Source organism: Perca fluviatilis, chromosome 13 (genome assembly GCF_010015445.1).
Source record: "Perca fluviatilis chromosome 13, GENO_Pfluv_1.0, whole genome shotgun sequence".
NCBI classification, from domain to species: Eukaryota; Metazoa; Chordata; class Actinopteri; order Perciformes; family Percidae; genus Perca; species Perca fluviatilis.
This window is the reverse complement of record NC_053124.1, coordinates 296,209-322,401: the sequence shown is the minus strand read 5'-3', so window position 1 is coordinate 322,401 and position 26,193 is coordinate 296,209. Positions and strand designations below refer to the sequence as shown.

The window sequence follows — 26,193 nt, the reverse complement described above, 5'->3', positions numbered from 1 at the left end:
AGCAGGGCATAGCAGGGTGTTGTAGGGCATAGCAGGACGCAGCAGGGCATAGCAGGGCAATGTAGGGCATAGCAGGGCATAGTAGGGTGTTGTAGGCCATAGCAGGGCATAGTAGGGCAATGCAGGGCGTAGCAGAGCAGGACAACGGCAGCAGCTGCAACCATGATTTATTTGCCACCCTGATCCAAGGAAAACTGCGAGTCAATGAACATCCAAAAGTCGCACTAAGTCTTTATAAATCTCTATCGTCAGAACGGGTCTTAAAGGGGGAGGGGTTAGACGGAGCCACGAGGAGATACTACTTTCAAACCTGTCTAGCTTTTCAACATTACCAACCCTGCCTTTAACATTGTGTCTGTTGTATACATGAGTTGGTACTGGACCTTGACGTGAATACATCTTTGTCTTCCAGATAAACTTAGGGACAACAGTGACCATGACTTCTAACGGGAGACAGGCAGCAGAAGGACATGAGTCGTCAGATCAGCAGGCTACAGGCCAGGCTCCTCCTCTTCAGTCACATGGGACCAGTCATCACCAAGGACAGGGAGGACCCCGAGTCATCCGGATCACCCACCAGACCATGGAGCCTGTCGTCATGATGCAGATGAACATTGATGGTGTGTGGGCTGCCATGGAAAATATTCCGTAACCTCTGGTCCAGCAGCTCATTTTAAACAGTGAGGTCAAGTTTAAAAAAAAAAAAAATGGTCTCACTGCTGTAAAATCGCTACTGTGGGGACTAACATCATCACATGTAAAAAAAAAACAGGGGGCTTATTGCATCCACAGGAGGTTCAGCTTTCCTAGTCAGACCCAATTTATGCTATTCAAGAGTGTTTAGGGACCTCAGTATGCAGAAATCTTTAAATACAGCATTTTAGAATAGGCAAAAGTAACACTGCATGATAAAACTGCATGGTTTTTGCCACAAAATGCATGGGAGTAACAATAAGTGGGCTTGTCCGTAAAGGGAAGACTAGAAGGTACCCAAAGAACCAGTTTTTATTCAGATGTCTTAGGTGAAAGGTCAAGGAACCCCTTTGAAAATGGCTGCGCCAGTTTTTTGCTCACCAAAATCTAGCCTAACTTTGGAGCATTATTTAGCTAGCATTCTCTAGATAGTCTGGTTTAAGATGGAGCCCACCACAGCCTTTTAAAGACAGTAATGTTGGCAGATGGGGGGGGCCAAGCTTAATATTATGGGAGCACATCCCCCCCCCTTAGAACCGCCACTGACTCGTGAATTTCTTCTCTTGTGTTGAACAGGAGCTGCTGGGTCTCAGGTGCCAGGACAGCCAAATAACACAGGGACTGGACAGCCTGGTGAGTCCTGCTCCGTGATCCCGTAGTTTGTTGCTATGGTAATAGCTGCTAGCTCCTTGTAGTTGCAGTAATTCATTTTTTTGGACACTTTGGGCCATAAGAACTTTATGTGGACACTCTCAAAGACCTGCTTTTTAGGACAAACCTCTCTCTGTATTCAGGACTGCCCCCTGAGTTCATGCAGGCCATTGTGCAGCAGATCTCCCAGCAAGCTGCTGCCATGGCCGCTGCAGCTTCAGCAGGCCACCCAGCACAACCCCCCCACCCTGCTCAGGGGGCAAGGGTTGTCATCACCAGACCCTCCTTCTCCCCCAGCATGCCTCAGTCTGTGGGAACCAGGGGAACCACCATCAACCTGAGGGCCACAGTCCCCACAGCTGCTCAGCAGCCAGGACAGGTAACACCAACACAAAGTGGATGGGTAGTGGAGACTTAGCAACGTCTAGGGCTACAACCAAAGATTTTCATATTGGATTAATTGTTTGGTTGATAGAACATCAGAAAACAGTTAGAAATGGCTAGAGCCCAAATTTCCTAGAGTCCATGGTAATGTCATGTCTTTTGTCCAAGCAACAGTCCAAAATGCAAAGATATTAAATCTACTATCGTGTTAAGATGTTGAAGGGTCATTTAGTTTTTTTTCAACCTGGACCCTATTTTCTCATGCATTGTTGTCTAAGTGGTCTCGCATTTTCAGATCTATCCCCACAGCGCTGTGGAGTAAGGTCTAGCACCTCCACACATACATTGTAGGATAGAAGGAAAAAGTCCTTGCAGTTCTGTAAACCAATCATAATCATCTTGGGCGACGCTAAGCTCCAGACGCAGCAATGGTGGCTCTGCAAAATAGTCTTGGGAAGAAACTTGCACCCCGCAAAAGAAAACGCCACATAAGATAAGATAAAACTTTATCGTCTGTTCACACAGAAAATGTTCTTGCATCGCCTGCTCCAACAATCAACAGATTAAAAAAAAAATACAATTTAAATGAAGTTTACTAGGGCTGTCCCAAACGATTATTTTTTAAACAATTAATCTAGCGATTATTTTTTTGATTAGTCGACTAATCTAATGATACATTTTTCAATTGGTGATTATTTTCCCATTGCTCAATTATTAACAATTTACACAAAACAAATTTCAATAAGGTTCAAATCTCTATTTATTCAAATTGTTTTGTAAGTAAAATGAATTTGTAGAGCAACCTGAAGCCAGATGAAGGCTATCAATCCAACCACAAAATAAAGTCACTTTCAGGAGGAATACAAAAATAAAAACTTAAAGTAAACAGAGCAAGTGCAAAAACAGTAGCCTGTCTTTGCTTTTTTTAACAGTAGTAGGTAAAATAATGCATAAACTCTTGTCCTAAAGGACTGGTGAGATATCTGAAACAATCTGGCTTGGTTGCGCAATAATCAAAGCCAGTGCTACAGATGGGGGAGACACGATTTAGCCACGGGAGAAGCTGGAGAGGCATAGGTGAGCAGAACTTAGGGTGTTTTGCTGCTGTTTTCCTGACGCAGGGATCATTTTACAAAGTCTACAGACTACCACGTTGTTGTTGGCATTAAGAGTAAAATACTCCCACACTTTAGAAGACCGTGTGCGAGCCTTTTTCTCAACGTGTTGTTGAACTCGCGAGGAATCCATACTTCCGCTGTTGCTGGGGGCAGCCATGTTATTTTTAGATTTCTACGTGTGACGCGTCAACGCAAATTATTTGTCAATGCATTTACGTAATCGATTCATCGACGAATCGTTCCAGCCCTAAAGTTAACTGTTCACACAATACAGTAACGTGAGCGTTTGTTGTTGTTGTTGTTGTTGTTGTTGTTTCCTAAAACTAACACAGCTTTGCAAGGCGAGGGGCATCCGGCGGAACATGTGGCGGTTATCCGGTGAATGAATTGATCCAGACTAGTGTCTAAGTGACTAATGTGAACAAGAATCTTTGAAATTTGTCCATTATTGAGCGAGAACGCTTTAACCAGCAGCTGCGAACCGGGCTGCAATGTATTTTTCAATTTTCAATTTTTTTTTTTTCAATTTATAGTATCAAATCATAACAGAGTTGTCTCGAGACACTTTACAGATAGAGTAGGTCTAGACCACACTCTATACATTCTAAAACCCCAACAATTACAGTAATTCCCTCAAGAGCAAGCATTAGCAGTGGCTATTGCGACAGTGAGTATATTTCTATGGGGCAAATGTGTATCATCAATTTCAACCACTAAAAGTGCTTCATTTTGCTGCTGACAGGCTCAGATTATTATTCAGATTATTAGTGTCTGACAACATTTCTTACTCTTTGACAAAAAGATCTATCGCTGTACGAGTCTTTTTCCATAATGTTGTCAGACACTTAGAATAATGTGCATTGCCCATTAATGTTACATTGCAACTTGTTTCTTACTTAATACTGGACCAGTCTCAAAGATTGTTGTTCCCATCAGTCACTTAGACACAAAAACATGGGAAAATAGGGTCCAGGTTGAAAAACAAAAACAAATTTAGCCTTTAATAAATGACTCAGAAGAACTAAGTTGTCAATAAATCTTCAATCGATCTACTAATCAACTAATGTTGCAGCTCTAGCTATGTCCTACAGTGTATAGTATAATACAGATGAATAAACCATTGTGCAATGAGTGTGCAGCTGCTTGTTATTCTCTGTGAGCAGGGCACAGCCCCCTCCTCTCTCACCCAGATGATCAGCGGTCTGGTCGGACAGCTCCTGATGCCGGGCCAGCCAGGTAAGTGGCTAACGAGCTCGAATCCATCACAGTGACCTTGACTTATTGTCTGTTCCATTATACTGTAGTTGTGTGGAAATGCACATGTAAAGTGCAGATTGATTTTGTAATATCTGTTCTGCATTACCACAAAGTAATCACCTAACTTTTACAGCAAATCAAATGTCAAACAATTATTTATAAACTGCTTCTCCATCACAGTCTGTCCACCAGAGAGCATTGACAGGTTGATTTTTTTTCTAAACTGTTCTTGTTTTCTCGGTCACAATTCATAAAGAATAAATAAATAAACTAAGGGATCCGTATCAGGATTGTTAGTTAGAGTTAAAAAAATTAGATAACATTGAGTATCAATATCAGTATGACCTCAGAAATCCATCATCGGTCATGCTGTACTTATTTTGTGCTTTTTTTGTAACTCCTCCAGGTGATCCAATGCCTGCTTCTTTTTTGACCAGCTCTCAGTCCTCCTCCTCTACCTCCTCCTCGTCTGATTCCTCCACCCTGTCTCCTCCTCCTCCCTCCACCCACACCACCCGTACAACCTCCGTAGGCCAGCCAGCAGAGGGAAGTCCTGAGGGTAATCTGGCCCAGTTCCTGGGCTCTCTACTGGGAGGAGCAGAGGGACCAGCTCCCTCCATCACTGTGACACTGCCGGGGGTGCCCGGCTTCTTCCAGGGCATGTCAGACTTCACACCGGTGCTTAAAAAATAGTCTTGATTCGTGCAGGTTTGTTTGCAGCTGAACCGAGCCATTACCTTGTTGAATTTGTGGATTTAAATGTGTTTTGTTCTTTGTTGTTTCTGCCCAGCCCCCTGCCAGTGGTCCTGGTGCCCCAATCCCCCCTCAGTCCACCGCTACTGCCCCACCCCAGGCCGGCAGCGGTGCAGGCGGAGACTCCTTGAGCCCGGAGCTGTTCACCGGCATTGTGCAGGGAGTGCTGTCCACCATGATGAGCTCTCTGGGGGCACAGCAGGGCAGTGGAGAAAGCATCGCCCAGTTCATCCAGAGACTGTCCCAGAGCAGCAACCTGTTCACTCCTGGCTCCGGGGATGCTGTGGGTGAGTCACCAGGTTGTTCTCATGAAGCATTCATACAGCTAAGAACAGTTAAAGCACTGTACTGAATGTATGTATTCCACTTATTTGTTACTGTCAGCAGCACATTGACTGCCGCTTTAGAAGAGTGCTCTGGTCTAGTAGGGAGGAGGTCTGGGTGGATGTTTGGCTCCTAAAACACAGGGCTTTCAAGCTAGGGGAGCGGAGTTTGTGTCCCAGAAAATGTTAAGGGGATACCACAAGACTTTCACCCAGGAATAGGGTGTTCGTGTCTCAGGACTACTACTTAGGGGGACCGGTATTTAACCCAAATCACAATCTTTTTTTCTAATCTTAACAAGTCTTTTGGTGCCTTAACCTAACTATGTATGACAGTCACCTTTTGTTAGCTAAACTCAACTGCAATGGCCCCCAAGAGGACCATTACCCTCGCGGTGACTGGGACCCGTCTCCCAGTAACCTTTTCACGGCTAAACTTAACTGTCATTTGACCAGTCGTCAAGTGACTGCCCGGTGGTCGCCTAATTTCGTAGGATATCTTAAGATATTGTTGTGCATAAGTTTTCGTAAAATATCATACAAACCCGTATATGAAAATGCGTTGGAGTCACAAAACCGGAGAATGAATGTAACTGCAGCTTTTAGTCAACACCAACCTGTTCAGTCCAAAACACTGAAAACCTATCAGCATCTTAACACGTTCTCAGAATGAATTCTTAATGAAGTTTACCACTGACAGTTCAGACCATTTCCCATGATAGTTGTTGATATACTGATAACTGTCTCTCATCCCAGCAGGATTCTTTGGCGAGCTGCTGTCCCTGCTGTGTCGGAGTCTCTCTATGGTGGACATGGTGCTGCTGCTTCATGGGAACGCCCAGCCTCTGAGCCACATTCAGCCCCAGCTCACTGATTTCTTCACCGAACACTACCTGCAGGGCAGAGAGCCCACTGATGCCAACATAGCTGTAAGTACTGTAGAGAGAGTCGCTTGATTGTTCATGATACTATATATAGTGTTTCTCAAACTTTTTCCAACCAAGGACCATTTACCCAATAAAACAAAAACTCACGGACCACCTAACTGCCAAAATATTCCCCAAAACAATAGGCCTATCAACAGTATATTACAAATTAGAGCCAAATTTAAAGCCAAATAGCTTACTCATTGTCTCTGTTACCAACTTAAAGAGGAGGAATGGTGCTGCTTATGCTGAGACATCAGGGACGCTATCAATCCATCTCGTCAGTTGATAGTAACTGTAAACTTTATTCCTCTGTATTTCCGTTAAAATGTCACATTGATCATTTGTAGGGGTGGTACGGTTCATGAAAAAACACCCGAACCGCTCGGTTCGCTAGTCTCGGTTCGGAGCGTGTGTGTACCGCACGGTTCGTCAGTACACTGTTAATGGTCACTAACCTCTTACTGCCGTAGTGTCCACTTTCGACACCTAGGTTAAAACAGTTACTGGAAATGACGAGCGGGATGGGCGTGACAAACGCAACCCATGGCAGCTGATTGGACGATTGCGTCACATGGGTCTGGCTGGTCCCAAATTTCAAAGCCAGACTGTCATGGCGGCTCGTTCAGAATACGATCTCATATTGTACTAAAATAGTTTACCGATGCGTGTTTCTGAAAACATTTTAAGCGAGAAATAGGCCATGCAGTTGCTGAATCTGTCTTCATTTCAGATCGACAAAGGTCAGTTTAAAAGATTTTCATCAGATTTTGAGAGACACCGAGCCGACCGCTCCTCAAGTGGAGTGGGGCGCCGCTGCAGGTCACGTCACGTCACGTGCAGAAATGTCCAGTGGGAGAGAGGCTGACCGGAGCTGGAGGATGCGCCAGCGTCGTTTATAGTCTGGTGTGTGGGAACATTTTGGATTTCACGTTACCTATGATGAAATAAAACAATATAGAACTGCCACTGTGTGCACGTTTTGTGCAACATGCATTCAATATGCTAATTTTAGCTATATGCTGAAGTATATTCTGGAGTGATAAAGAAAAAATAAGAACCGTACTGAACCGAAAACCGTGACCCTAAAACCGTGATACGAACCGAACCGTTGGTTTTGTGAACCGTACCACCCCTAATCATTTGTGATGTAAATTGGAGGCAGCATTGTCACAAAACGGTCAGCTTCATTGCAGAAGTCTGACAACACAGAAAAAACAGCCATTTCATTCATTAATTTCATGATTTTAAATATATATTGTGATAATATTAAAAACAACACATATGTGCTCCTCACTCGCTATATAGTCTTTGGAGTTGCTGGCAGACAGTTTGAGAAACACTGTTATCACGGCATTACCACAACTCTGGGGAAACTTGATGTTATCGTTATGTGTCTAGGGGCTTCCAAAGCGTGGCTGCCCGTGCATTTGAATATACAGAGCTAAACACTCGGTTTGCCAGGCTACAGGTTAAGTGCATGGGCCTACCTGTGCCTTGGCTCCGCTGCCACTTCACTCCGTCTTTCGACCAGCTCAGTCCTTGGTCCGACGCTGATCAGCCTCGAGTCAATGCTCCGGATCGTTCATTTGTAGACATTTAAGACGTGGACATTAACATTAACGACATTCGGAAACACGCCTTCTTCCTCGACTGTTCTCACAGTCTCCTCAGCTTCCGCTTTGTAAACACTGCAGCTGTGGGGTGGCCTCTAGCTCACCCAGTAAGAGCGTTCACCCCATGTTGAGTCATTTGCAGAGGCGCAGGTTTGAATCTGACCTGCTGCCCTTTGCTGCGTGTCATTCCCCATCCCATCTCTCTCCCCCTTTCATGTCTATCCACTGTCACTGTCTAATAAAAGGAAAAGCCTAAAAAAAAAACACAGCAGCTGTGGTAATGCAGGTAAGCCACACCCACCTCAGCCTGGCAACCAATAGGAACATAGGAACGTTTGTGCTGTGAGATACTGTTTTGAATTTTTAAATTCCAAACATAATATTTTACCAAATCTACTCACGGACCAGCAGGGGTCTGCGGACCACTCTGAGGAATACTGCTTTATAACATTGGTTGGGACACAAAAAAACATACTTATTTAATTAGCTTTTGGCAAACAGTTTAGTTATTGTCAAGTTTTTATGTCCAGTAATTCATCCTGTTTCATGGCACCCTGATGTGACACCTGTTTGCTAACTGTCCACACACATGCCTGGTTTCTCAGTTCTGATGTTGACGGTGTTGTGTACGGTTTGGATCTGTTGATTTGTTCATTGGATTTTTCACAGTCAAGACTTTGACACATTGTCCTCTCTGCAGACAGCAGCTGAGGAGCTAATCGACGGCCTGGAGGAGTACATCGCTGAGAGCTTTGTAAGGACAACCTCTTAACACACAGACCTCATGCGGACTGCAGCAGTCCATTTAATGTACTGTGCTGTGTGTAGTGATGGATAATAAGTCAGTTGTGTGTGATTTGTGTCTAGGCCACAGTGACAGTGCAAGAGGGAGTGGATATCATTCAGACCAACCTATCCTTCCTCAGACAGCAGCTCACACAGATTGCCTCACATATTCTGCACCACAATGGTAAGTTCAGCCAGAGGGGAAGTGAGTGGCTGATCACCCAACACCAGAGTTAGGGCCCATTCACACTAGAACATCTGATCCTGCGATTCGCTGCAGGGTTCGGGGCGGTGGGAGTGTCAATGGCCCGTTTGTGTTCTTTAACCCCTCAGTGTAGTGTGTGGACTTTATAGAATGGATGTATTAAATGAATGTAAATGGGAAGTTTTTCAATTTACCACAGACCTTCCAGCTCACACATAGAGATTTTTCCTGACGTTTGCCCTGCTGCTTTGGGTTTGACTTTCGCGGACGCCGCGGGTCGTTGGGAGGGAATCGTTTGAAGGCTTGGACCCCGTCATAACTGCTTGCTGTTCTAGTTTACAATTATTCGGTGAGGTTGTTTATAGATCTCAACATTTCTGACCGCACTTGAAGGCAGCTTCATTTCTCAGAAGCGGAGCGTCTTGCCTGCCCGACTCGCAGATTTATTGTCTCTACAAGTAGGCTACTTGAAAGAACAATCTCTTGTTTATTTAGCTAGTATCCACCTTCCACTCCGATCTGTGGTGTCGTATTATGTTTTTCCACCTCCAAGATGAATCTCTCGTCATCTGTGGTGTTGTAGAGGAGACCTATACAATGTTGGGTGGTGTCTTTTGGTTTAACTGGATGCTCTCATTGTTTCACTTCCTGCCTGTCTGTCTGAACGCCCCCTCCCCAAAACAATAAATTAGTTTTAATGCAGAAATTAAAGGAAGTGACAGGATTACATTTCACTGGAATTATATTTCCAATGATTTCATGTGGCAAATAAATTAATTGATTGATTACCTGAGGTGCTGTAAAAGCAGAGTTTGATTACTGCATACATTGTTGTTGGTTGCAGAGAGACTTCTGCAGACAGCTTGTTCTCAGTAAAATTAATACATTTTTGTCAATAATATAATTGACATTAAACGCTCCGTATCATCTCTTCTGCTATACATTTTCCTGTCTGAACAGCCTCTCCTGCAGCTCCTAACAGGATACCTGCGATGTGAAAATGAAGAGGGTGTGAGTGGTTCTCTGTCTTGGGTTTTTCTTGATGCAGATCACACCTTTGGCCCCCGTCTGCTGTTGCTGTGCACTCAGGGCCTGTTTGAGTGTCTGGCTCTGAACCTGTACTGCCTCGGAGGAGAACAGAGATCTCTGACTGCAGTCATCAACCACCGCATTGTTAGTAGACATCATTTCTAACCACAGCATGGTGCTTCACTCATGGGATCCAAGTCAACTGCTGGATGTTAACTGCGTGTTACTGTGTGTATTTTTGTAGAGGAGGATGTCTGCAGAAGTCAATCCCAGTCTGGTCAACTGGCTTACCAGTATGATGTCTATGAGGCTGCATGTCATATTAGAGCACAACCCAGTTACTGAGGACCAAATCCAGCACTACATCATCTATACACAGGTAATACATGGAGTCATTAGCGAGCTACACCTGCTGTAGCTGGACACACTGCACAAAGGCACTGGGTGGATTCAAAAAAAGTTCATTTATCCAGAAATATCTCCACCCGCCTCTAAAACTACAGTGTCTTGTGTAGATTTTGTTACAAAAAACTGGATCAGGTAAATCATTGTTGTTTTAAAATGTTGATCAGATACACGGCACCGGTGCTTTAACGACCGTTATCTTCTCTCTGATGCTCCGAAAACGGACGTTAGAGGGAACTGAAACGTCGCTGCACGGGACGCTAGTTAATACTACACCTGACAGCAGCTAACGTTAGCCTACCGTTAGCTAGCAGCTGGAGTAAACAGAGTTAAAATGCTGACAGCTAAACGGTGTAAAAGTGTGTCTGTATTTCACTTGAAGAGGATTCTAACACCAGTCTATAGCTGCCGTTGTCTGAAAAACAACAAAGATGTTGCGTTCACTTAAAAACAAAGTTGTTGTAAAATACCCTTTTCCCATCCAGTGGTTGTTTTTGTCGTTTAACAGGAATTTACTAGTGAAATAAGTTATTGTTATTACATTTTTAATAAATCATCTAATTTTGACCCTGTGGCCTTAGCAATAAACAAGCCGTTCTTTAATGTCGCCGACTGTCGTTTTGGGTTCCTTTTTTTTTGTAGATCAACTTTTTATTGTAAAAACTTTTTATACTTTTTATATTTTTGAAAAGACAAATACAATTGAGATATATATATATATATATGTGTATATATATATATATATATATATATATATATATATGTATATGTATATATATATATATATGTATATGTATATGTGTATATATGTGTATGTATATGTGTGTATATATGTGTATATATATATATATATGTATGTATCCTTTTAGCACTGGGAAAATGTGTTTTCCCTTTATTTTCTTCGGGGGATGATGTGTCACCTTTTTCAGGCCTTCTGAGTTTGCAGGTATGTGACCGACACGGTCCTCTGTTCTTCAACATCAGTAGTCCCCTCCTCCCCCGTCTGGTACAGCCGCGTCTCGTCATCATAGAATACTCGTAGCTTTGTGGGGAACGGGGTCTGGAAGAGCATCTTGTTCTGCTTTAACACCATTTTTCCATTTCAAAATAATCTTTTCACTTCTGCAGGACTGTGTGGGGGTAGTCTTGGTCGAAGTATACTCATCTCCCCAGGCCTTGAACAGTGTCTTTTCTTAGACAATCCCTTTTTGCTCCACATTAAAATATAACCGGGCTAAGCAAATCCTTTTTTGGTGGAATTGTTATCTTAGGCTGCCATTTAGGGTGATGACGTCCCCGGAAGAGAATATTCAAGATTCATATGAAAAAGTGCTGTTAAGGAGGGCTACCACCAACAATTATGGTCCATTCACACAGACTCAATAGCTGGGACAGCAATAGGCTGTCAGTTACTTTCATAATACATATAATACTTTATATGTAATTATTCAATACATTATTCAGATTTTAGTTGCTGTCCTGTCCTGAACAGTTTTTTGGTCATACAGATAATGGGAAATAGATAAAGTTTTGAGTAGAGATGGCCCGATACCATTTTTTGCTTACCGATTCTGATACCTGAACTTGCGTGTCGGCCGATACGGAGTACCGATCCAATACCAGTGTGTCATATATTTTATTATGTTTTAACAACTGTATACTACTTTCCCTGTATGGATGTGATATGATTTCTATCTTTGTTGTCAGTCTGGCTCAGGTTAAACTCTTTGTGAAACATGAACAAACACAAACAATGAATGCCACAGAACTTTCTTTTACTCTTTATTACGTGGTATCGGATCGGTGCGTAAACTCCAGTACTTCCCGATACCGATACCAGCGTTTTAGGCAGTATGGGCGCCGATACTGGTATCGGGACATCTCTATCTTGGAGCCAAAACAGAAAACTTAGATGCAGTACCTTCAACATGAGAACCTTTTATTCATCACTTTCTGCAGAGGAGAAGATTTATGCTGTGTATCAGTGACTTATGATTTAAATTTTGTCTGTAATAGTAAAGTATTTGAAATAGTGAACCACTTCATTTCACCTTGAACGAGCAGTGTAGTAGGAAGATGTCAAGATGATTTCAGGTGCAGTAAGAGCTATGAACACAAACAAAAACCTATTTGGATTTTCGCCTTGGCCAAGACCGGGGTGCGCTTTCAGACTTTGATGATTTGACTTTCTTTCTGTTAGATTCACCAACTCTGACCACATACTGTACAGTTTGAGTCAACATGTTCTGTAGCTGCTGCTGCAGTGTAATAGGAATGGATGTGACCACTCCACCCCTCTTTCAGGTGGAGGAAGGTTTGTCTCCAGCTCCAGGCACCACAGCAGAGGACGCCACGGCTTCATCAGGAGACAGAGGAGAGAGGGAAGCGTCTCCCAGAGGGAACACTGCCTCATCAGGGGATTCTCAGCGTCCTGATGGGGCCCCGACAGGATGGGAGCGGGCAACCCCTGAGCTGGAGCCATGGGCAGCAGCTGTTCCACCTGTAAGGAATGCGCTTTACACAGTCATGTTTATTATATAGAAATAACACGGCTGCCAAGCAGTCCATCACTCCTCTATTCCTGCACAGGTTAACGTTTGCAAACCGGCATTCACAAAGCTCAGAACAGTAGCTAACCTGCTGATTTGACCTGACCCCTACCTGTATTTAAACAGACTGTTAGTATGTGTCCACAGTGGCGTTTTTTGAGGGCAGGGATCGCCCTGCTTCCCAGCATTGTATGCATGATGTTCTCTCCACTAGCGGTTATGAGTTTTTCTTCACTGGCGACCCTCCTACAACCGCGATGGCTACTCCTGATTGGACGAACGCTTCACTCGTGGGCTGTTTGCTCCCGGATCTCAAAAGGACCAACGTGGCGGCTCATTTGTAAACTTTATTATACGAAAATAGTTTACCGAAATGTGTTTCTCAAAACATTTTATGCGAGAAATAGGCTATAGTCTTCATTTTAGAGTTTTTGAGAGGTAGCATGTCGAGCTGGACGCCCTTGATTCGCTCCCGGATTTCAAAACCAACCGACATGGCGGCTCGTTTGGAAAGAATTTTTACGAAAATGTGAAATGTGTTTCTGAAAACATTTTGTGTGAGAAATAATCTGCAGCTGTTGAATCTGTCTTCATTTTATATCGACAACGGTCACTTAAAAAGTTTTTCGTGAGTTTATGAGAGGCGGCGAGTGGAGCTGGATGCCTTTTGATTTGCATAAAGTAGTCTGGACTTCATGCAAATGAGGCGCGGGCAACTCAACTTTCAGCTTCTCAAAGTTTCCGTGATGCTCCCAGAATGGGAAGCCTGAAAATGATGCTGCCAGAGAACACGCATCATCAGAGCCACTTGTCACAAGCGTAAACTCTGATTGGTGGAGCTCACGGTTACCATAGAAATATTTTCGCCACCTGCGAACCCGTGAACAGCTATATCGAGCTGCTACCACTGAAGTCTGTGATCGTTTCTGTACAGAGTCTTTACCTTTTGACTTTCTTGCAGTTTTCTAAATGTTCTTTTTCACCGAATCAAATGTTTTATGATGCTCATGAGTCATCTTGTAGCTGGTTGACTTGGTTCCAGGCTTAAAACTCTTCATATAAGCATTTAATGAAACCAAATGGAACGAAATGGAGATATTGAACAGGGAAAATCACTTCCGGAACCAGAACCATTTCAAAAGTGGGTGCTCACTATTGAGTTCTATTGCTTTGATGTTAAAAAGTGCCATAGAAATAAACATTCCTTGTCATGCCTACACTGTAAATCACTGGCATATTTGAGCAACGTGATCATCAGTTTGTTGGATTATGACTGTGTAATGTCTTGGTCAGGAATGGGTTCCCATCATCAGACACGACATGCTGTCTCAGAGGAAGATCAGAAGCCAGCCACCGCTGTCTGACGGCTACCTGCACGGGATGCCCGCCAAGAGGAGGAAGGTGAGCCGTGCACGTCATCAGTGTCTCACTGAGCACTAGACCGTGAGAAACTGCCAGCCTTGTTTCGTCCTCATTGCCAGGTTTGAGCTCTGTTCAAACTCTGAAGAAATAAGGCGACTTGTTGACAATAGCAATAGAACGGAGTTGTTGCTGTAACACATTGTGACGATATCTCTGTCCTGGACACGCAGAGATGTCAAAAGGTTCCTTTTTTAAAGGGAACTTTGTATTTTTTCAACCGGTTTTCCAAAAGTGTTGTGTCTTAGGACGTTTTCACACCTATAGTTTGTTTGCTTTGGTCCGAATCAGTTAATGACTGAAAAATCCAAGCCTACCAAAATGCGTCATTACAAATCACGCCAAGTACATCCACTCCTCTTATTGGTCAGATGTGTCTGGGGCGGGGGCAAGAAAGTAAATACAGGAAGAAGGTTTTGTGTTCTGGACGTCTCCATGGTCAAACCAGCTCATTTCATTTAAATAATCAGACATTGTTTCACAAGCGATGTTACTACGTCTGCTCTGCTCACCGAGACTTCGCTCTGCTCTGCCGGTGTCTGTCTCCAAATTTAGCGGTGGCTGGTTTGACCACGGAGATGCGAGTGACTGCAGTCGGTTTCTGTGTAAGCTGCAACAGTTTGCTGCTCTGCTGCATCTCAGATTGCAAAGCACAGCTGACTACAGAAGACATTAGCTCAGACTTGTGGAGTACACAGTTGCTGCGTGCTCACCTGCCCAAACGTCCAAACCAACTCTAGTGTGATTCAACCGCACTAAACGAAGCAGGTGTGAAGGCGTGACTGATGGGAACCTTCTTTGGAAATGATCCAGTATTGAGCAAGATAGTGGTGAAACAAGTTGCAATGCAAAGTTGATGGACAATTGCGCACCTTCAGTTTCCATCCACATAAAGTGCTGTTTTTGCCGCTGACCGACTCAGATTATTATTCTAAGTGTCTGACAACATTATGGAAAGGATCCCTATAGAGATAGAGCTTTTAGTTTAACATGAAACAGCCCCGAAATCCCCATCACCAAATCCACCAGACTCCATGCCCGGGCACAGTACGGAGCGATCACACTAGTCAAACGAACCAGACAATAGGGTCAAACATGTTCAGGCACAGTTTAACTGTGAGTATGCCATTATACACCAATGCATGGGAAAATAGGCTCCCGTTAAGAGTGTTTGTTTTCAGGAGAGTCACAGTAGTGTTTCCGTCCTTAGACAACCCAGTGTGAAGGACCACACCTGTCCCTGTCTGACGCAGTGAGTCGAGCTGCCCGCACTGCAGGAGCCCTGCCCGTCACTGCCCCAAACTGCCTGCAGGGGGAGCTGGAGAGGCTGCAGGAAGCATACACCAAACAGGTAAATGCTAAACTCATTCAGGCTAGGATGATTTTAGTCATCTTAAATCATCTTCATCGTTCATTGTCATGTAGCTTCAAACTCAGGCTAAGGATTGATGGATGAAGTTATGCTGATTACAGTGCACAATTATTTTGAAATAAGGGCACTATGAGCAGAGAGTAGAAACTAGGGCTGCACAATTAATCACAATATCCAAATCGTAGGGGGGGGGGGGCACAATATTTGTTAAAGGCAAAGTATGTTGTTGAATGAAGTATTGTTGTGCTGCAGAGGCGTCCTGGCCTCCAAACCGTATCCTACAGACTTAAAGAAAAACCTTTGTTTGGTACTGACCCTCGTAAAAATCACACTATAATAATTTGAATTTCCTTTAATTTTACAAACCCCAATTCCAATGAAGTTGGGACGTTGTGTAAAACAGAATACAATGATCTGCAAATCCTTTTTAACCTATATTCAATAGACTACACTACACAGACAAGCTATTTAATGTTCAAACTGATAAACTTGAACTGAATTTGGTGCCTGCAACAAAAGCTGGGATGGGCCTGTTCACCACTGTTACATTACCTTATCTTTTAATCACACTCAATAAGACACTTACTGTTGAAGCTTTGTAGGTGGAATTCTTTCCAATTCTTGCTTGATGTACGACTTCAGTTGCTCAACAGTCCGGGGTCTCCGTTGTCATATTTTGTGCTTCATAATGCGCCACACATTTTCAATGGGAGACAGGTCTGGACTGCAGGCAGGCCAGTCTAGCACCTGCACTCGAAGCCATACTGTTGTAACGTGCAGAATGTGGCTTAGCATTGTCTTGCTGAAATAAGCAGGTCCGTCCCTGAAAAAGACTTTGCTTGGATGGCAGCATATGTTGCTCCAAAACCTGTATTTACCTTTAAGCATTAATGGTGCCTTCACATATGTGCAAGTTACCCATGCCATGGGCACTAACACCCCCTTATAGCATCACAGAAGCTGGCTTTTGAACTTAGTGCTGATAACAATCTGAATGGTCCTTTTCCTTTATGGCCCCGAGGACATGACATCCATGATTCCCAAAAACTATTTGTCTATACTCGTCAGACCATAGCACACTTTTCCACTTTGCTTCAGTCCATCTCAGATGAGCTCGGGCCCAGAGAATCCAGCACCTTTTCTGGGTGTTTTTGATAAATTGCTTTGGCTTTGCATGGTAGAGTTTTAACTTGCACTTATAGTTGTAGATGTAGTGACCAATAGGGTTGGGTACCGAAACCCTGTTCCACTATGGTTCCTACGCAACAGGTAGGAATCGGACCGGATTAGAACGCAAATTTCGGTTCCTCATTTCGGTTCCACTTAATGTGTCGACTGAAATATTTTCCCTCTGTCGCTCCGAAAAGGATGTAAAAATATCCCCCTTTCTCTGTAGTCTACCGTTAGCTAGCTACCGTAAATGTAGGCTACTTTTAAAATGCCATATTTTCCCTCTGGGCTCACCAAAACGGACGTAAAAGCATATTAACCATTCACTGCACGTGATCGCTAGTAAACATGTTACATCTTTGATGTTATTTTTCAGTTTTTCAAGAATCGGTTTAGGAATCTGAATCGATTTAAAAGTACCGGTTCGGAATCGTAAAAATCCAAACAATACCCAACCCTAGTGACCAACTGTTAACTGAGTGTTCCTGAGCCAGAGATATTCACAAGTCATTTTTTGGAAGTCCAAGTCGAGTCTCAAGTCTTTGAGCTTGAGTCCAAGTCAAGTCTGAAGTCTTTGAAGGGCAAGTTCAAGTCAAGTCTTAAGTCTTTTGCCACTAGTCCAAGTCAAGTCTCAAGTCTCTGGCCATCTGATCTGTCCCATAAATCTTATGAATTCAAAGCATGTCCAGACAGTACAGTATCAAAATCAGTTGTAGGATAACTTTATGGGGTCTACTTAACACATCCCTCTAGCCCTCGGACCTGGTGAAATATGAACCTAAGTCTGTCACATCATATGGATACACAACTATAAAGATACAATGTGCCTGTTCCCAGCATTAGCATAACACTTTGCGATGGTTAGCTTGTTACCTGTGATGATATCTGCTAAATTTAACGTCTCTTTCATTCAAAGAAATGTCTAATGTCGAAGTGGAAATCAAGAGAATAGTGGCAGCGCCACACCAGTTACAGTCCAACATGCATCTCAGTGTCAGTCCAAATTACGCACAATAAGCAGTTTGAACTCACTGATGTAACGCCATTTTTTTATTTTCTAAGTTTTAGTAGGCTCAGTGAAACTGAGTCCAGCGCGAGGGAGAACCGACTGCGGCAGGTGACAGTGCGCACGGATCCGCTGCGCCACGCATGGATGAAATAATGAAATAGTAAATAGGACTACAGTAACAGAAATATGTGCAGAATTAAGACCCAGTGTTTGGTGGACCTTGTACACTTAATAGCCAATCATCCACGGGATTAATTACGCATCACATGAGTTTGCCCACCCGACACAGCGTTTGTTCCTGGGGAGATGGATCCGTGCGTCCCGCCTCCTGTGCGCCATGGATGTATGAGACTCAGCAAATACTATGAAGATACAATGTGTCTGTTCCCAGCATTAGCACAACACTTAGCGATGGTTAGCTTGTTACCTGTGACGATATATGCTAAATGTAATATCTCTTTCACATTAGCGTGTGAGTGACTGACCTATCTAGGTGCGTTTGGAGATGCCTGATGAAGTCCGACGTTGTTGATCCGGCATCATTTATCTTGGTCCACACACCTTGCATGTAGCTGTTGGCTTACTGCCATTGAAGTTATTGAAAGCTAAACTAATGACAAAAGGCAAGGCAAGGCAAGGCAGCTTTATTTGTATAGCACATTTCAGCAACAGGGCAATTCAAAGTGCTTTACATAAAACATTAAAGAGCAGTTAAAAACAATTGAAAACAATTTAAAAACATTAATAAACAAATTAAAAACATTAAAAGACAAGAATAAAATTGATAGTGCAGTATAAGAATAAAAGTTACAGTGCAGTATAAGAAATTAAAGTTAATAGATTATTTAAAGAAAAGCAACATCAAAAAGATAGGTCTTTAGCTTAGATTTAAAAGAACTGAGAGTTGCAGCGGACCTGCAGTTTTCTGGGAGTTTGTTCCAAATATGTGGAGCATAAAAACTGAACGCTGCTTCCCCCTGTTTAGTTCTGACTCTGGGGACAACAAGTAGACCTGTCCCAGACGACCTGAGAGGTCTGGGTGGGTCATAATGTAGTAGCAGATCAGAAAGTAATTTGCCTGCCCTAAACCGTTTAGTGATTTATAAACCAGTAAAAGTATTTTGAAATCAATTCTTTGAGGCACTGGAAGCCAGTGTAGAGACTTCAGTACTGGAGTGATGTGATCCACTTTCTTGGTCTTAGTGAGGACTCGAACGCACAGCGTTCTGAATCAGCTGCAGCTGTCTGATTGATTTTTGGGAAGACCTGTAAAGACACCGTTACAGTAGTCAAGTCTACTGAAGATAAAAGCATGGACAAGTTTTTCCAGATCCTGCTGAGACATAAGTCCTTTAACCCTTGATATATTTTTAAGGTGATAATAGGCTGATTTTTTAATTATGTTAATGTGGCTCTTAAAATTCAGGTCTGAGTCCATGACTACACCAAGATTTCTGGCTTTGTCTGTTGTTTTTAACATTGTCGTTTGAAGCTGGCGCTGACTTTCAATCGTTCCTCTTTTGCTCCAAAACAACCACCTCCGTTTTTCTTCATTTAATTTAAGAAAGTTCTGGCACATCCAATCATTAATCTGTTCAATGCACATATTTAATTGTTGTATTGGGCTATAGTTCCCTGGTGATAAGGTTATGTAAATTTGGGTGTCATCCGCGCAACTATGGTAACTTATTTTGTTGTTTTCCATAATCTGAGCCAGTGGAAGCATGTAGATGTTGAACAGAAGAGGCCCCAGAACTGAGCCTTGGGGAACTCCGCACGTCATATTTGTATGCTCAGATGTATAATTACCTATAGACACAAAGTAGTCCCTATTCTTTAAATAGGATTCAAACCACTTTAGTACTGAGCCAGAAAGACCAACCCAGTTTTCCAATCGGTCAAGCAATATGTCATGGTCTACCGTATCAAATGCAGCACTGAGATCAAGTAATACTAAGACTGAAATTTTGCCACTATCTGTGTTTAAGTGGATGTCATTAAAGACTTTAACAAGAGCCGTCTCAGTGCTGTGGTGTGGTCGAAAACCTGACTGGAAGGCATCAAAACTGTTGTTTAACGATAAGAAAAGGTTGAGTTGTTGAAAAAACACTTTTTCTATGATTTTACTTAAAAATGGAAGGTTTGATATTGGCCTATAGTTGCTCATTAGTGTCGTGTCTAGATTGTTCTTTTTTAGGAGTGGCTTGATGACTGCAGTTTTCAGGGCCTGTAGGAAAATACCTGAGAGCAGAGATGTGTTTACAATCTGTAGAAGATCTGAAGCCAAACAATTCAAAACATTTTTGAAAACACCCGTTGGTAGAATATCAAGGCAACAGGAGGAGGTTTTTAGGTGTTGTATAATGTCCTCCAAGTTTTTAAGGTTGATTGTATGAAATTGTGTCATGTTGGAATTTGTTTTGCGTGCACACTGTGACAACACATATCCTGTACTTGATATGGAAGCACTGACTGTTTGTCTAATTTTCTGAATTTTGTCTGTGAAGAAGGAGGCAAAGTCATTGCAAGCCTTGGTAGACAACAGTTCCGAAGGCACAACTCCGGGAGGATTTGGTGTCGCCATCGACAATGTATTTTTTTTATATGCGAGTGCACGCACGTAAGGCATAACGCATGCGTTACGTTGCACATTATGGCAAAGGGCAGGGGACATGCAGCTCGTCATACGTTTCCACAATGTATATGCGCCAATAAAAGAAAATAGAAATACATTAATACATTTAAACAGCAATAATTGCATGAAAACAGTTTGTTGACGAGTCTCGAAGCTGGAGTCTGAAGTCTTTTGGGTCGAGTCGCAAGTCAAGTCTGAAGTCAGCTGTTTGTGCGACTTAAGTGTGACTCGAGTCCGAGTCTCAGACTCGAGTCCCCATCTCTGTCCTGAGCCCACGTGGTAACATCCTTTTACACAGAGACTCGGACTTGAGTCATACAGCTGACTTCAGACTTGACTTGCGACGCAAAAGACTTCAGACTTCAGACTTGACTCGAGCTTCGACTCGTCATCAACCTGTTTTCATGCAATTACTGCTTTTGAAATCTAGATGTATTCATGTATTTCTGTTTTCTGTTATTGGCGCATATACGTTGGGGAAACGTATGACGAGCTGCATGCCCTTACCCTTTGCCATAATGTGCGTTATGCCTTATGTGGGCACACTCACATATCAAAGAATATGTTGACGATGGCGACACCAAGTCCTCCCGGTGTTGTGCCTTTTGTCATTAGTTTAGCTTTCAATAACTTGGTAAACAGTGGCAGTAAGCCAACAGCTACATGCAAGGTGTGTGGACCAAGATAAATGATGCCGGATTAACAACGTGGAACTTCACCAGGCATCTCCAAACGCTCCCAGACAGGTCAGTCACTGGATAATATGATAGAGACGTTACATTTAGCATATATCGTCACAGGTAACAAGCTAACCATCGCTAAGTGTTGTGCTAATGCTGGGAACAGGCACATTGCATCTTTATAGTTAGTAGTTGCTGAAGCTCAGACATCCATGGCGCACAGGAGGCAGGACGCACCGATCTACCTCCCCCGTTTTACTACTGTGGGTTCAGCTTTAGATATCACACATAATGTTACACAGCTAATGAACAGTTCCACAGACATAACACAATGTGCATCTCACATCACATGTTCACTCACTATGACCACTACTACTGTCATTACTAAACATTGTGCCAAAATATCAACAATAATGTCGCCATCAGTGGACTTATTTGCTAGCTAACCTTAGGAAAAATCCAGCACATAGACGGTACCTTAGAGTAACGTTACATGAAACAGGTGATTTAACGTCCCTGCTCATTTACATATAGCTACTCTAGTCTACTACAGCGGGGGGGCAAAGGCAGAGGGACCGCAGGGTTAGCTAACGTTAGCTGTTCCGAGACAACTGAGTTGGTTTTGCCTTTTTTTTGCTCACCAAATGCTGCTGCCATCTTTACTCGCGCTGTTTTTAAATTCCAGTGACTTGCCTCCCTGACTGGCTTCGGGAGGGGCGGATGTGCGCGTGTCATTCAGAACACAAGACAAAATAAGAGCGTTCTTGCAAAACAGAACATGGCAAAATAATCGTTTTTTCTCGATTATACTATTTTGGTGATCGTTGGCAGCCGAAATTGAAATCGAAATTCAATTAATTGCACAGCCCTACTGTCTTTGACAGATTTTTTTGAGTGAAAGAGACGTTAACTTTAGCATATATTGTCACAGGTAACAAGCTAACCATCGCTAAGTGTTGTGCTAATGCTGCGAACAGGCAGATTGTATCTTTATAGTTGTATCCATATGATGTGACATAATATTTCACCAGGTCGGAGGGCTAGAGGGACATGTTAAGTAGACCCCATAAAGCTCTCCTTCAACTGATGTTGATACTGTACTGTATGGATGGTAGCTACAGGTGATGCTTTGAATTCAAAAGATTAAATAATACAGTGTTAGGGACAGATCAGATGGCCAGAAACTTGAGACTTGACTTGGACTTCCAAAAAATGACTTGTGAACATCTGTGCCTTTACATCATGTTGTGGGTTTTTATTGCAGTACTGCCTGAGGGATCGAAGGTCACAGGCATTCCATGTTGGTGTTCGCTGATGTGCAGAGATCTCTCCAGATTCTCTGAATCTTTTAATAATGATATTGACTGTAGATGATGAAATCCCTAAATTCCTTGCAATGTACATTGAGAAACGTTCTTAAACTGTTGGGACTATTTGCTCACGCAATTGTTCACAAAGTGGTGAACCTCGCCCCATCCCTGCTTTTTACCCGATCATGACCAATTAACCTGTTCACCTGTGGAATGTTCTAAAACGGCTGTTTTTGTTGCCCCTGTCTAGGCCTGCACGATTTGGGGAAAATATGAATCACGATTTTTTTAGCTTAGAATTGATATCACGATTCTCTGCCATGATTTCTTTCTCACGAAATGTAATGTTTATTGCACACATGAACCATGACAAAACAAAACAAATGGGCAGTACCAAACAGATTTGTTTTTGGCACATTGCACATCACCACAAGCCTGTAAACACAGAGGGTTCAATGAATAAATACATATACATACTGGCCATTTAAGTACAGTAGGCTACCAAAAATAGTGATATGTGATATATATATATATATATAAAAACATATTGAACTAAATATGGCCCTGATACAGGCTCTGATCTGAAGTCCTTGAACATGTCGTTACATAATTAAAACATGTCAATCAACATGCTGCAGCTACAGCTTCAGTCTCTAGAGAAATGGAGTTTGTCAATTGCCAATTTAAGTACAGTTTCAAAAACAGAATGATTTCTTAGCACACGCTTGTATCACAAATAACTATTTAGTTGTGTAGTAGTATGTCCTACAGTTCAAGGGTGTGAAACACACACACACACACCAACTCACCAATTAACACATGTAGCTTATGGCCATACAAACTTGCAAAATAATCCACCCTCTGCACGTCTGCCTGGACTACAGTCTGCACTGTCCTTTACATAGCTGGCAGTGCAACATATGAAAAATAGTTGCGGGAGGTTATTGAGTAGCGTTTGTCCAATACATGGATCATCTTTCGAAATCCGTCACGTTCTACGGTGTATATTGGAGCCATATCTTTTGCTAGATGGTAAGCAATTGCTTTTGTTATTTCCTTACTCCTACTGGAGTTATGTGGGTATGGCGTCACATTGTGCAAGGTGTCCGTAATAGATGTCTGCATTGTTGGACGACTTTCAGACCTCTTGCCTTGTACAGCTTCATCGTATTGTACTTTGTGGTGATGTTTGAGGTGCTGGTAAAGATTGGTGGTGTTACCTTGCGGTGCTGCAACGAGGCCAATGCATGCCTTGCAAATCCCATCAGACTGACCTTCGTCTTCTTGCTTGAATCCAAAATACTTCCACACCACCGAATGTGAGCCTTTTTTCGGAACGAGTTTGGTTTGAGACCGAGTGGTTGGCTGATTCTCGTCACTAGTACCTGGGTTTTCATCAAGATCCATTTGGTTTATTTCCGAACTGCTGCGCTTGCTCGACGAGTCAAACGTGACTAAAAGGCGCTTTGTCTGAGGGTGAAGCCCTGAACTTTGTGAGAGCTGTCCTATCAAAATAAAGGCCAAAAATGAGTTAATGTAGGCTACTGACGATGATGAAATAGACATATTACATAGGCTGAGGGCCAATTCAGGGTCGGTTTTAAATCATTTACAGTCCAGTTATTCTCTTCATCTGTTAAAGCCCGATCGAGTGTGACTCACGTTATCGTTGCCTTTCCCTTTTATCTTGTAGTTGTTCTTGGTTTCATTTCCTTCTTTCCTGTGATGGTCCTGCACCCATAACTACAACATATGACTTCTAAAATAATATTAAAATACTATTAGGCCTATATAAGGACATCTCCTGCTTCCTTTGACCTGGCTCAGCTGGCTGGATACTATACAGACTTTTCTGGTGTTACAGAGAAATCTGTGACCTGTCAGAATGTGTTAATACCTGCCACAAATTATTCTGTGACTTCATGGGAAACTCAGACCGGGCAGAGGCCTTACCAAAAACTATATGTAACCTGTTGTCTGTGTCTCCTGCCAGGTAAAGAGGGACATCAAAGAGCGAGTGAGAGACGATCCGGACTACAGCGCCCAGCGGTTCCCCAACACACAGCAAGCTTTCTCTATAGAAGACTCGTAGTCCTCCCCAGCCCAGCAGCTGCACACACACTACATATTGTATGTGCAGCATGGAACTCTTCCAGAGTGTGACATCAGCTGCTAGAGTTTTAGAATGGACAAACCTGCAGACTTGGTTTAAGAGCTACTTGAGTCACCTGTTGCTAAAACATTCCCTTTGCTCTCTGAGAGACTAATGATGGAACCAGTTAGTGAGGAGTCTTAGTACTAAACACTGACTAGAAGACCAGATGGGACAGGAGGACTGGGCCACAGGAAAACATATCTCAAATCATCTCAGAACTAATCCTCTTCTGTAAAACAGTCCGGGCATTATAGAAGACGAGAAACAAAGTCACAATATTTCAAGAATGAAGTCTTAAATAATAGAACACACTAATTGTCTGTCCTAGTCAACAGTGACACCGTCAAAACTTGAGTCTTTTGCAAGGAAAAATAGCTATTACATATTATATGGGCCGTCAGAAAATGTGAACACATGCAATGTAATCTACCATACAACTAATGAAATTTGGTGTTCTTTGCAACCTTATTTGTGAAATATTATGACTATATTCTCATATGATGTTTTCTTATAAAAATGACTTTATTCTCATTTCAACATGAGCTTTTTCTCCAAATATTCAGACATTGATTCAGACATTGTTGCCTAACAGTGGTCCTTATACTCCGTCATACTGAGCACTAGTATCCTGTGCTACAACTGTAGTTGTATTATATAGACAAGGCCAAACTGGAAATGAGTTGTACATAGTAAAGGGCAGTGATGTCATAGAGCTTTGACCGTGTCAATCATGTACCGTAAGTAGTGGGGCTCGCCATTGCATCAGATTTTTATTTTTTTAGCATCTTGTCTCTAGATATTCTAAAGTTCTAACAGGATGCAGATCTAATTTATGCTGTTTTAGTTGTCTTTACAATTTGTTACTGTGTTCTTCTGGGTGAGATGATTCCATATGACCCAGAGATACTAATGAGGACAGCAACGTCAACTCTGTGAACTCTCCTGCTGAGGAAATTCTGGGTTTCTCCTCAAATACTGAGCAGTTTCTCCTCCTGCATCATCGAGATTAATAAATCCTATCACAACAGCGTCCTTGTGATATGATTTATTAATTGATATTACGATACAATGATTAGTTGATGTGTGTATGTTAGGGCATTATCTCCACTGTTAGATTCTTCCACTGCAGTATAATAATGTGCCACCGTGGTGACGGTAGACGTGTGATGTTAGTCTGAAGCACAACGGCACTCAGTAGAGCTTTGTCAAACTCAGCGGTTACTCTGTACTTGTTAACATCGCTGAAATAAATGAACCTCTAAATAAACCTTCCTGAATGGATTTATTTACAAGGAATCTCAGAGTAACACGGCCAGGTCCCCATGAGGGGTCACAAAGAGACATCTGTGGGGGTCACAAGATAGGACAATGTAGGAAAAAAGAAAACTGTACTGTGGAACAGTCCTATATAGATAAGTCCTATAGAAATAAAACCTTACTAAACAAGTGTTACACAATTTGCTTTATGTCCTTTCCAGTGCCACACATTCCACCTAGGAAATAATGTATAACTTGTGTCAGATGGTTAGGAAATCCACAACTGCAAAACCTGTTTATTTCTCTTTATATTTGCTGCCCTTGGAACAGATCATAAACCAATTTAAAATTGCACACCATTGATATGCAGATGATATCCAACTCTGTTTTTTATTTTAGCCCCAGTGAGGCTTTCAGGTTATCCCTGCTTCTTGACTGACGTTAGTCTATATCCTCGACATTCCACTTCTGGGGTTGCTCCGTTGCCGCCA

General features: G+C 42.6%; 1 protein-coding gene across 2 annotated transcripts in view; it reads left to right on the top strand.

Moving 5' to 3' along the window:
- Positions 1-25,712, top strand: part of bag6l (BCL2 associated athanogene 6, like) — a 56,159-nt gene extending 30,447 nt beyond the window's left edge. The window contains exons 10-24 of one of the 2 annotated variants that reach the window (XM_039821046.1): positions 413-620; positions 1,270-1,326; positions 1,488-1,723; positions 4,010-4,082; positions 4,510-4,781; positions 4,894-5,143; positions 5,939-6,108; positions 8,422-8,475; positions 8,589-8,691; positions 9,761-9,885; positions 9,986-10,120; positions 12,451-12,648; positions 13,989-14,096; positions 15,325-15,465; positions 24,284-25,712. In XM_039821046.1, coding sequence (XP_039676980.1) covers positions 413-620; positions 1,270-1,326; positions 1,488-1,723; positions 4,010-4,082; positions 4,510-4,781; positions 4,894-5,143; positions 5,939-6,108; positions 8,422-8,475; positions 8,589-8,691; positions 9,761-9,885; positions 9,986-10,120; positions 12,451-12,648; positions 13,989-14,096; positions 15,325-15,465; positions 24,284-24,382 — 2,229 coding nt within the window. In that variant the 3' untranslated portion in view covers positions 24,383-25,712. Of the gene's footprint in view, positions 1-412; positions 621-1,269; positions 1,327-1,487; positions 1,724-4,009; positions 4,083-4,509; positions 4,782-4,893; positions 5,144-5,935; positions 6,109-8,421; positions 8,476-8,588; positions 8,692-9,760; positions 9,886-9,985; positions 10,121-12,450; positions 12,649-13,988; positions 14,097-15,324; positions 15,466-24,283 lie in introns of both variants that reach the window. The other variant, XM_039821045.1, reaches the window with a different exon arrangement.
- The last annotated feature ends 481 nt before the right edge of the window (positions 25,713-26,193 follow it).